Genomic DNA, 10,000 nt, shown 5'->3' with positions numbered 1-10,000 from the left:
TAACACTGACGTGCGCGCACGCGCACACACACACACACACACACACACACACACACACACACACACACACACACACACACACACACACACACACACACACACACAGAAAATAATAGTTTAAATAATAGTCAAATATATTAATGACACATAGCGTTAGTTTATGCAGGACATGTGAGTCTCGCCCGCCTCAGCTTTAATCAGCTGTCAGTCAGATCCTTTCATACTCCTCATTCACACAGATCTGCTGATCATTACATCACACTGTCTAATCCAATCAGCTCTCGCTCAATAAGGGAGGCTCCTTTAAATATGTCTATGCATTCATTATAGCTTTGCTCGTCTTTGATCCGAAGCTTCGGATCTGCTGCTGCTTAGCTGCCTCCTCCACCCCAGCCTCCACCTTTTGATCCGAGTCTGGCATATATGCTCAAATACTTCCATTTGTTGCAATAAATGGTTAAATCTACTTTGACGCGAGTGTTCCTGACTAAAGTGTACAATATACGATAACAGAATATAGGTAAGCACTATGTGAATTCTGCAACAATTCTGGAACAACTGACAGACCCTATCAGACTAAATCACCATAGCTCTAGATTAGCTGTGACGGAGGGGGGCGAAAACATTGTCTCTGGCCTTCGGCCATGCGGCCTGGTGGAGATCAAAGCAAATACAATCATATTAAATGGGGGTCCACGTGGTCTAATGCAGTGGCTCTCAACCTTTTTCGTGCACTGGACCTCTAGCTTGACAATTCTCAAAGACCACCCAGCCGCCACATCCCCACTACAATACAGTAAGTCTATACATGTATATTTAATGCAAGAAATATATTATTGTGAATGTCCTAAAAGTGTATTGAATTTATATCTTATTCGCGTGCCGGAGTCAAGCATAGAAAATAGCAGATCTATACAAGCTCACGTGTTACAGATCTGCTATGTTCTGTGCTTGACACTGCACACAACAAAGTATAACAGTCATTTCATTTCAACCTTTTTTTCCACCCACTCCATGTTGGATCACCGTGCCATGAACCACTATTGGTCTGTGGACCACTTGAGAAACAGCCTTCCAATGTTTATCAAATTGGGGTCCTTGAAATAGAAAAGGTTGAGCATCACTGAGTGGAATAGACTTCAATATGGGTTTGCTAATGCGTGTGTGTGTGTGTGTGTGTGTGTGTGTGTGTGTGTGCGTGAGTACGTGTGTGCGTGTGTGTGTGTTGTACCGATGTCCTGCAGTTTGCTGGTTCCCTCCCCGAACAGATGGAAGGAGTTGTGGACCAGCCTACGATGAGACTTCCACAATGGACTGTAGTCTGCAAACGCAATGTCCTTCCCTCCACGAGTTAACATGTCTGTGGTTACCTTGAGAGATAGAGAGAGAGAGAGAGAGAGAGAGAGAGAGAGAGAGAGAGAGAGAGAGAAAGGAAAAGTAAAGAAGGAAGGACGGACGGACGGAGGGACGGACGGACGGAGAGAGAGAGAGAGAGGGAGAGGGAGCCACACACACACACACACACACACACACACACACACACACACACACACACACACACACACACACACACACACACACACACACACACACACACACACACACACAGAGAGAGAGAGAGAGAGAGAGAGAAACTGTCAATATCTGAACTCTAAATGAGTAAAATCTGTAAATTCTACCTTGCATTATTGAACCCCATGTCTCCCACATGAGAGACCAAAATGAGCCTGCAGAAGTTCTTTTTTATACGGAAGGCAGGATGTGTTGTTGCTATATTCTCCGGACCCCCCTTCATTCATTCATTCCACCCGTTTTAATAGTATTTTATTGTACATTTATACATAGGTAGAGGCCTCGTTTGAGCCCCTTGGGCTTCTTGCCTGCACATGTATCTTATTTTTGTTTTTGTTTTTACATTGTGCTAAATAAATCAAATACTTGGTGCCTGACACCAGGGTCTAAATGTCTGAATGGAAGTGCAGGGAGACCTCTAGTCTCATAGCCACACTTACAGAAGGCCAAACTGAGGGGCCACAGCGCCTATGGCCTTGATGGTCTCCATGAAATTCCTTCCCTGACTGAGAGAGTACAACTGGAACCAAATGGACCCTTATAGGTCTGTAACTGAGAGAGAGTACAAATGGAACCAAATGGACCCTTACGGGTCTGTAACGAGAGTGAACAAATGGAACCAAATGGACCCTTACTCTTGAGAGTTACATGAACTTTGCAAGAGTTGTTGTTTGTTTACCATGAAAGGACGTCCGGCAAAGGTCTTCCCTTTCTGCAGAAGAACCTCTCTGGCGTGTTGATGGTCGTTGATGACGACCGTCAGGTGACCTCCCAGGTACAAGCTGTACAGAGGTCCATACCTAACACACACACGCACGCACGCACGCACGCACGCAAAGAAAATACGATGGCTTGTGTGTATGCAGTTATGCACACACACAATGTAAGAGCTTTTAAGGATCCGCATAAACCCTTGATTGAGACACAGACTGGCAGACAGACAGACAGACAGACAGACAGACAGACAGACAGACAGACAGACAAACAGACTGGCAGACAGACGGACGGACGGACGGACGGACGGACGGACGGACGGACGGACGGACGGACGGACGGACGGACGGACGGACGGACGGACGGACGGACGGACGGACGGACAGACAGACAGACAGACAGACAGACACACACACACACACACACACACACACACACACACACACACACACACACACACACACACACACACATTGATTGAATACTTTTTTAGCAGTTCACATAGGAAAAGCACAAGACAGTAGAGTTCAGATACAAGGTCTACTAATAGGATTTAAACCAAAGAAAAGACGATGGCTTGTGTGTATGCAGTTATGCACACACAATGTAAGAGCTTTTAAGGATCCGCATAAACCCTTGATTGAGACACAGACTGGCAGACAGACAGACAGACAGACAGACAGACAGACAGACAGACAGACAGACAGACAGACAGACAGACAGACAGACAGACAGACTGGCAGACAGACAGACAGACAGACAGACAGACAGACAGACAGACAGACAGACAGACAGACAGACAGACAGACAGACAGTACCTGTGTGTCAGCTTGGTAAACATCAGGTGGGGGGGCAGTGATGATCTCATCCAGGGCAGACTTCCCAGCACAGGCAGCCATGGCAGACAGGGCATAGTGGAACCCGCCTGTCCCCCCTGTCCCCCCTGTCCATGTCCATGTCCCTGTCCAGACCCCAATCTGAATGACAGCCAGCCAGGGTGCGGAGCACGGTTATTATCCCATTAAGACCCAAGGCCCCTTCTACAAATGCCTTCTAAATTGGTATTTCTCACCCTTTCAAGATTTTTCAAAAATGTTCATGCTGTGAGCTTGTACATCTGCTATTTCTGAATAGCCAACGCTAAAATGTTTGTAACAAACTGATATATCCGGGTGGAATGTCTATGGATGTTTTGACAATATAAATATTATACCGAGTCTAGTTTGTCTATAGTTTATCAACCTTTAGATATTAGATAACATATATTTCTAATAGTCGTCAATTATATCAATAGCATAAGAGTCCTGGCTGTAAGCTACTTCCAGGAATTAGATTAATGAATAATACTGCACCAATGCCATGCTGCCAGCGTTTTCTACACAGAAATAAATGTTTGGTTCTGCTGATGTCATGATGACTTGGTCTATGGTTAACTAAAAATAACCAATTGACCAACTAGAATTTACAAAACATTTTAGTCAACTGATATACTGTAAATATGTAAACAATGCTTTATGAACACAAAATGATGATTAACTTAATATAATAAAGAAAATAGCCCATCTAAAAGATCACAATGCACAGTGTGCTTGTGCACAGTGAGCTTGTAGATGGGATATTTATTTTATCATTTTTCTTTGAATATCCCTGATAGATCCATATTAAAAAAATATATATAAACTAAGAAAACTAAAACTAATAAAAAGACTAAACTAAAACAAAGGCTTTTCACAAACTAAAAACTAAACTCAACTAACAAACCTGCTTTAAGAACGAATCAAACCTCAACTGAAACAAACAAAAGGTCAAAATGAGTAAAAGCGAATGAAGAAATGGTAAAACTATAAACCTTGGCTTGGAGGTCTGTCCGGACCCCCAGCTGAAGCAACATCTCACCAGCATCCACGAGGCCCATAGGACCACCACACACACACCTACACACACTGGAGAGAACACACACCACAACATGATTGAAAGGATGGACCAATGGACTGACCAACTATCCTATTTCTCACTGTTTTTCTCTCTCTCTCCCTCTCTCTTCCTCACACTATCTCTCTCTATCTGTATCTGTCATGCCTGCATGCTGAAACCTTGAAGAGGCCAGATATATTTTCTGTGTTTACCTTGTGTGCGTGCGTGCGTTTAAGCGCTATAAACCCTGACCATGAGATTTATCCAACCTTGATGTCACAGTTAATCATCCGTTGCCATAGCAACCTTATAGGGCTTGACACTAATGACGGAGTGCAAAAGAAATGTGATGCTGATCGAGATTAGTCCCAGAAATGAACAGACACGCATCGGAACACAGGAAAGTAGGAATACAGTAAGCTAAACAAACTAAACAGCTCGTCTCTCAAACAAAAATGGCTCGGAGTCGCTTTCAAAACGTTTACCGTACACACAGAATCGTCTTAAGAAATGTGTGTCCACATGAAACCACTGCAAACGCCACAAAACCACTGAAAACGCTGTATAGTATATGCATGGCCTGTGAGTTGCGCAATAAATCTGCCACAAAGCACCAAAAGGAGAGAAGAAGAGTGCAATGTTTTCTTTATTATTATTGTAAATGTCCACTTGTTGCTGACGGTGGTAGTGTAGGAGGGAGCATGTTTCTGTAAAAGCCCTATCGCCCTCAGTATCCTCTGCAGCATGAATTCAACGCTGATGATGACATTTTAAATAATTGAAAGATTCTTGTATTCGGGCACCAAAAACGTCCGTTCCATGTGGACAAAACTGAACATCTAAACGATTGAAAACATCTCGGGGCCTGAGAGTGCTTTTTGAAGGCCTTCCGCAATCTGTTCAGGTCAGTGCAGGTGTGTTACAAATTAGGCAAATGACCCAGTCAGACTCCTCCTACCGAAATGGTAACCTCGCGTCACCAGGCTTTCTCGGAGGGAGGCCTGGTATTCGCTTACAACAGGCCGTCTGATCCGGATTAGACTGGATGGCATCCTAGACCGGATGACTGAAAAAGTAGTCTCGCGTAGCCAGACAACTATTCCACAGTCAACAGTCTGGCCACGCGAGACTACAGAAGCGTGCCATCCGGTTTGACAACAAAATGACGTAGGCCTAGGACGCCATCCGCTGTCGACCGGATCAGAAGCCCGAAACTGGAAGTGATCCCAGGCTACCGAAATGTTAAGTGGTGCATTTATATAGTGCTTTAAGGGGATTGCACACGGTACGCGGTCACCGCCTGCTAGTAATTCATTTTCAATGAGAGGCGGGCGGCTATTTCGTCCGCGCAGCGAAGTTTAGAGGCGGCGAGGCGAGCGGGCGCAGTCCCGTGAAAATCCCCGCGAGCGTGCTCGTTTGTGCATGCGTACGCGGGCGGTGAGAGATGGATTGTGTTCATCTTTGTGAAATACCGCGCAGCGTTTACTCAAAGAGTGAGTGTGTTTGTGTATCACCGCGGCGCGGTCCTCGCAGATCCAAGCGGGAGCCCCGGCGGCAACCGCTGTCCGTCTGTAGAGCGCCTTACAATGATTGTGCATTACATTCACCCATTCACACACACATTCATACACCGCCCGCGGAGGAAACCATGCAAGGCTTCTAACTCTAGGCGAGCCCGGGATCAAACTGGGAACTGGTTCCCAGTTTGATGTGGTCCCCACTCTACACCTGAGCCACTGCAGCCCCCTGCAAGACTGGAGAGGAGGGCATTTTCTACACTAAATAAAAATACAAATCATCTAAATAACTCTGGTGTGGATTCATGTGACTAAATCTGCATAAAAATAGCAGTTTATTTGCGACCAGTTGGGTTGTGTGTGTGTGTGTGTGTGTGTGTGTGTGTGTGTGTGTGTGTGTGTGTGTGTGTGTGTGTGTGTGAGAGAGAGAGAGAGAGAGAAAGAGAGAGAGAGAGAAAGAGAGAGAGAGAGAGAGAGAAAGAGAGAGAGAGAGAGAGAGAGAGAGAGAGAGAGAGAGAAAGAAAGAAATACTGTTGCCATCCCAGCAAACATTTTGAGGTATATTAGACATCTAATATACATCTAAACTTATACCAGACGTCTAAGTTTATACGCATAAAAATGGTCTAGATTTGCAAGTTTTTTAGACGTCTAAACTTAGACTAGACGTCTAATATACGTCTAATAGACGTCTAAGTTTATACCTGGGTCTAAATTTAGACTTCTAATAGACGTCCGGCCGTAAGGTCTAAATATAGACGTCTATTAGACGTCTAAATTTAGACCCAGGTATAAACTTAGACGTCTATTAGACGTATATTAGACGTCTAGTCTAAGTTTAGACATCTAAAAAACTTGCATATCTATACCTCTGGTAGACCATTTTTTATACGTATAAACTTATACTTCTAGTTCAAATTGTTTAGTGGGATGGTTCTTTTCCACCTTCTGTTTCTTCCACTTGTTGTAGATGCACGCACACACATGTACACACACGCACGCACGCACGCACGCACGCACGCACACACACACACACACACACACACACACACACACACACACACACACACACACACACACACACACACACACACACACACAGGCAGATACAGATAGAAATAGAAATAGATAAGATGTCAAGGCCTGTGCTGACGAACTGTATCTAATTCTGTCTTGATTACACTGATAACAACTCACACTCTGTTATCAATTTAACAACTTACGTCTCCCTCACACACACACGCACGCACGCACGCACGCACGCACACACACACACACACACACACACACATATGGGGGGAGCTAAACAATCTCCATATTTGAGAGAAAATGGGGTGGGGAGCATGTGTCACCTCCATTTTGTTTTATTGCACAAGTGAACATTGTTAGCCACATTTAAAGTACCTAAAACTACTTGTAGTGTGAGCAGGCAACCACTGGGTTGTGTCTTTTCTCCTTTGACAACATTACATAATGTGTGCATGCGCGTGTCAGACATCTGATTAACAGTGACCAAAATATTCATGTTTGGCAAAATATCCCCAAAACTGGTTCAAGATTCAAAATTGCTTTCTTTGTCATTTCTTAATTCATACATCTTAATCTTAGCATGGCATAAAAAAACAAGCCTAACGTAACTCATCTAATCTTCTAATGCAGGGGTCTTCAACGTTTTTCAGGCCAAGGACCCCTACTGAGAGAGAGATGAGGCAGGAACCCCCACTAAAAAATTGTATGAAATTGTTTTTGCAGGTTTTTCATAGACTTCATAGATGCCTGACTTGTTTGACAGCACCATCATTAGCGTTGTGTTGGATTCATGTTAATGTGTATTTTCAAACAGTTGACCACTTAAGCCCTCAATACATAATGGTGTCCTTTTTTCCCTCCTACACCAAACCTATTTGCTGAAAATAATCTACAAGTTCACAACGCCTCACGCTGCGAGGGATGTTGGCTTGTAGAGTTGCTATTTTTGGCTAAAGTTCTCCTCAGAATAGGAATGCTATAGGGTTCAAGTGGTATATCCTATATCACATAAGGATTTGGTGGCCCCCTTGTAGTAACTCATAGGACCCCCTATGGGTCCCGGACCCCCTGTTCTAATGCATAGGAATGCATACATTTTTTTATGATTAATAAAATGCATAATTCTGAAGTTCATGAAGGGCATGAGGATTTATCTTACTGGAGTTCAACGGACTGCCTTGGTAAAGATATTTACAGTTTGGCATCCTTACTGTCTTGGCACGGTGCTCCTGTATGGTTTCCCCAACAGCAGAAGGGAGAACAGGCTGTGAGTGGGGTGGGAAGCGTCACTGATGATGTTCGTCACTCTTCTAGCTTGTGTATCGTTGTTGGTATAGACCTATATTTCTGCCAGGGAGGTACCCATAGTCTTCTTTACAGCTATTTTCATGGTCCTGTCCTGTAGTTTTCTCTCCTCAGCTTTGCTGTAGTTCTGGAGGTCAATAGGTGGAAGGAGTACTCACATTCTTACTTAGTATCAAAACCCTGTTGTATAAAGTCAGTTTAATGCAAGTACAAGTTCAGTATTCAAAACTGACTTGAGTAAAACTACAAAAGTATTGGCGTCAAATATATTTAAAGTACCAAAAGTAAAAGTAAAATGGCCTAAATATGTATATGTTTTGATAATAATCTGCAAAGTCACTAAAAAGTCACTAGTTACTAAAGCTGTCTCTAGGTCGTCCTCAGATGAGCCTTCTATCGTCGCTTCCAGTTGTACCCGGTTCTCCATACATCGGCCCAGCTCGTTGGTGTCAAAAAAGTGTAGTAGCGTAAAAAGTACAATATTTGCCTCTGAAATGTAAAGGAGTAGAAGTAAAACAATTGAAAATACTTGAGTCCTGCTGACAGACAACCTGGCCTCGAGTATAGCAATGCCACTGCCATCACATCCAAAAGTGTCTCTACCACCTCTGTCAGTTGAAGAGAGATGGCCCTCCCATTGCAGCCCTGACAATGGTCTACACTACAGAGGTACCACTGAGAGCCTTACTCACCTATTCAATACTTCTACACCCTCAATACAGCTGAGCTGTTGATGGTCATTGGATGGTGTTGATCGAGGCCTGGTCTGCCTTAAGTTGACAATAATTTCCTTGTTTTCTTCTGTTAACAACATCCATGCACATATTGTACAACTCAGTCCAGGCCAGTGGTGGAAGAAGTACTCCATTTTGAAGGTTTTTCTACACTGGGATATCACAGCATAGAAATACTTCGCTGGAGTATACAAAGTCCTGTATTTAAACTCTTACTTAAGTCAAAAAATGCTCAAGTGTTTATTATGTTTTATCCCTTGGTTATTTGAAAATAGCTCACACTTGTGAGTTGTAGATCTGTTATTTTCTTTGATTAATAATTTGATTAATTAATAATCACCTAAATCAGCAAAGTAACTAGTAACTAAATGCTAAAATTAATGCAAAAGGTGCATGGATTTTATACCACTAGCATATAGGCTTATAGAGGGTATGCGCATAAAGTGAATGGGAAATCGAGTGGCAAAGTGGGTGGGTTGAACGTCACGTTGTTTAATCCAATCAGATAGGACATTTCTGTTCGGATGTATGGGCTGTCAAGGCCAGATAGTAGTTTATTGCCACTCAGTAGGCGTTCCCGCATAACTTCTGGGTATGCCATTCAAAATATATTTTTCTTCAATAAGTCTTAGGTCACGTGACTTTGATAGCTAAATCTTCGTTCAGAAGATGCACACCCTTTATTTTGAAAGATTTCCTTCAAAATATATTTTTCATGAAATTCTGCAACCTGAGAACTTCAATAAGTCTTAAGTCAGGTGACTTTGATAGCTAAATCTTTGTTCAGATTGTCTGTCAGTCATTCAGCGCCTGTACTGACTGTATGACGGTATGTCATGTTGTGGTGGCTAAGGCTCAGAAGGTAGAGCAGGTCGTCCAAAACCAAATCACGGAGCGTAGTGAGCAGGCTGGCACCCAGGCTGGCACCCAGGCTGCCCCCAACAGTCCTTAAAGGGATTCTATAGGGTCTCCCCTATCGGCTAATTAATAATGTCCAAGCAACACAATCAATGGGGCACAGTGTGAGCTTGTAGGTCGGCTGTTGTCAAAATACCTTGAAAAGACTTGAACTATTTTGAATATTTTTGAAGCATTTCTAACAACACAAACTTTGCGTAGGGTTCCCTGGCATTTTAAGATGGGGTCTGCAGCCAAATACATTATTCATTTGGGTGTCATTGAATGTTTGAGAATCACTATTAGAGTAACTTATGT

General features: G+C 43.3%; 1 protein-coding gene across 1 annotated transcript in view; it reads right to left on the bottom strand.

The window, feature by feature from the left end:
• cyp17a2 (cytochrome P450, family 17, subfamily A, polypeptide 2) overlaps positions 1 to 3,199 on the bottom strand; it is a gene marked incomplete at both ends in the record, with an annotated part of 8,725 nt that extends 5,526 nt beyond the window's left edge. Inside the window, 4 exons of the mRNA XM_080741481.1 lie at positions 1 to 5; positions 1,232 to 1,370; positions 2,252 to 2,372; positions 3,105 to 3,199. The exon at positions 1 to 5 is cut by the window's left edge and continues 225 nt beyond it. Coding sequence (XP_080597607.1) covers positions 1 to 5; positions 1,232 to 1,370; positions 2,252 to 2,372; positions 3,105 to 3,199 — 360 coding nt within the window. The remainder of the gene's footprint in view (positions 6 to 1,231; positions 1,371 to 2,251; positions 2,373 to 3,104) is intronic.
• Between the last annotated feature and the right edge of the window lie 6,801 nt (positions 3,200 to 10,000).

This window comes from Nannobrachium achirus, assembly GCF_963921795.1.
Source record: "Nannobrachium achirus genome assembly, chromosome: 14".
Classification (NCBI taxonomy): Eukaryota; Metazoa; Chordata; class Actinopteri; order Myctophiformes; family Myctophidae; genus Nannobrachium; species Nannobrachium achirus.
The sequence above is the reverse complement of the archived record's forward strand: the minus strand, read 5'-3'. Positions and strand labels throughout refer to the sequence as shown.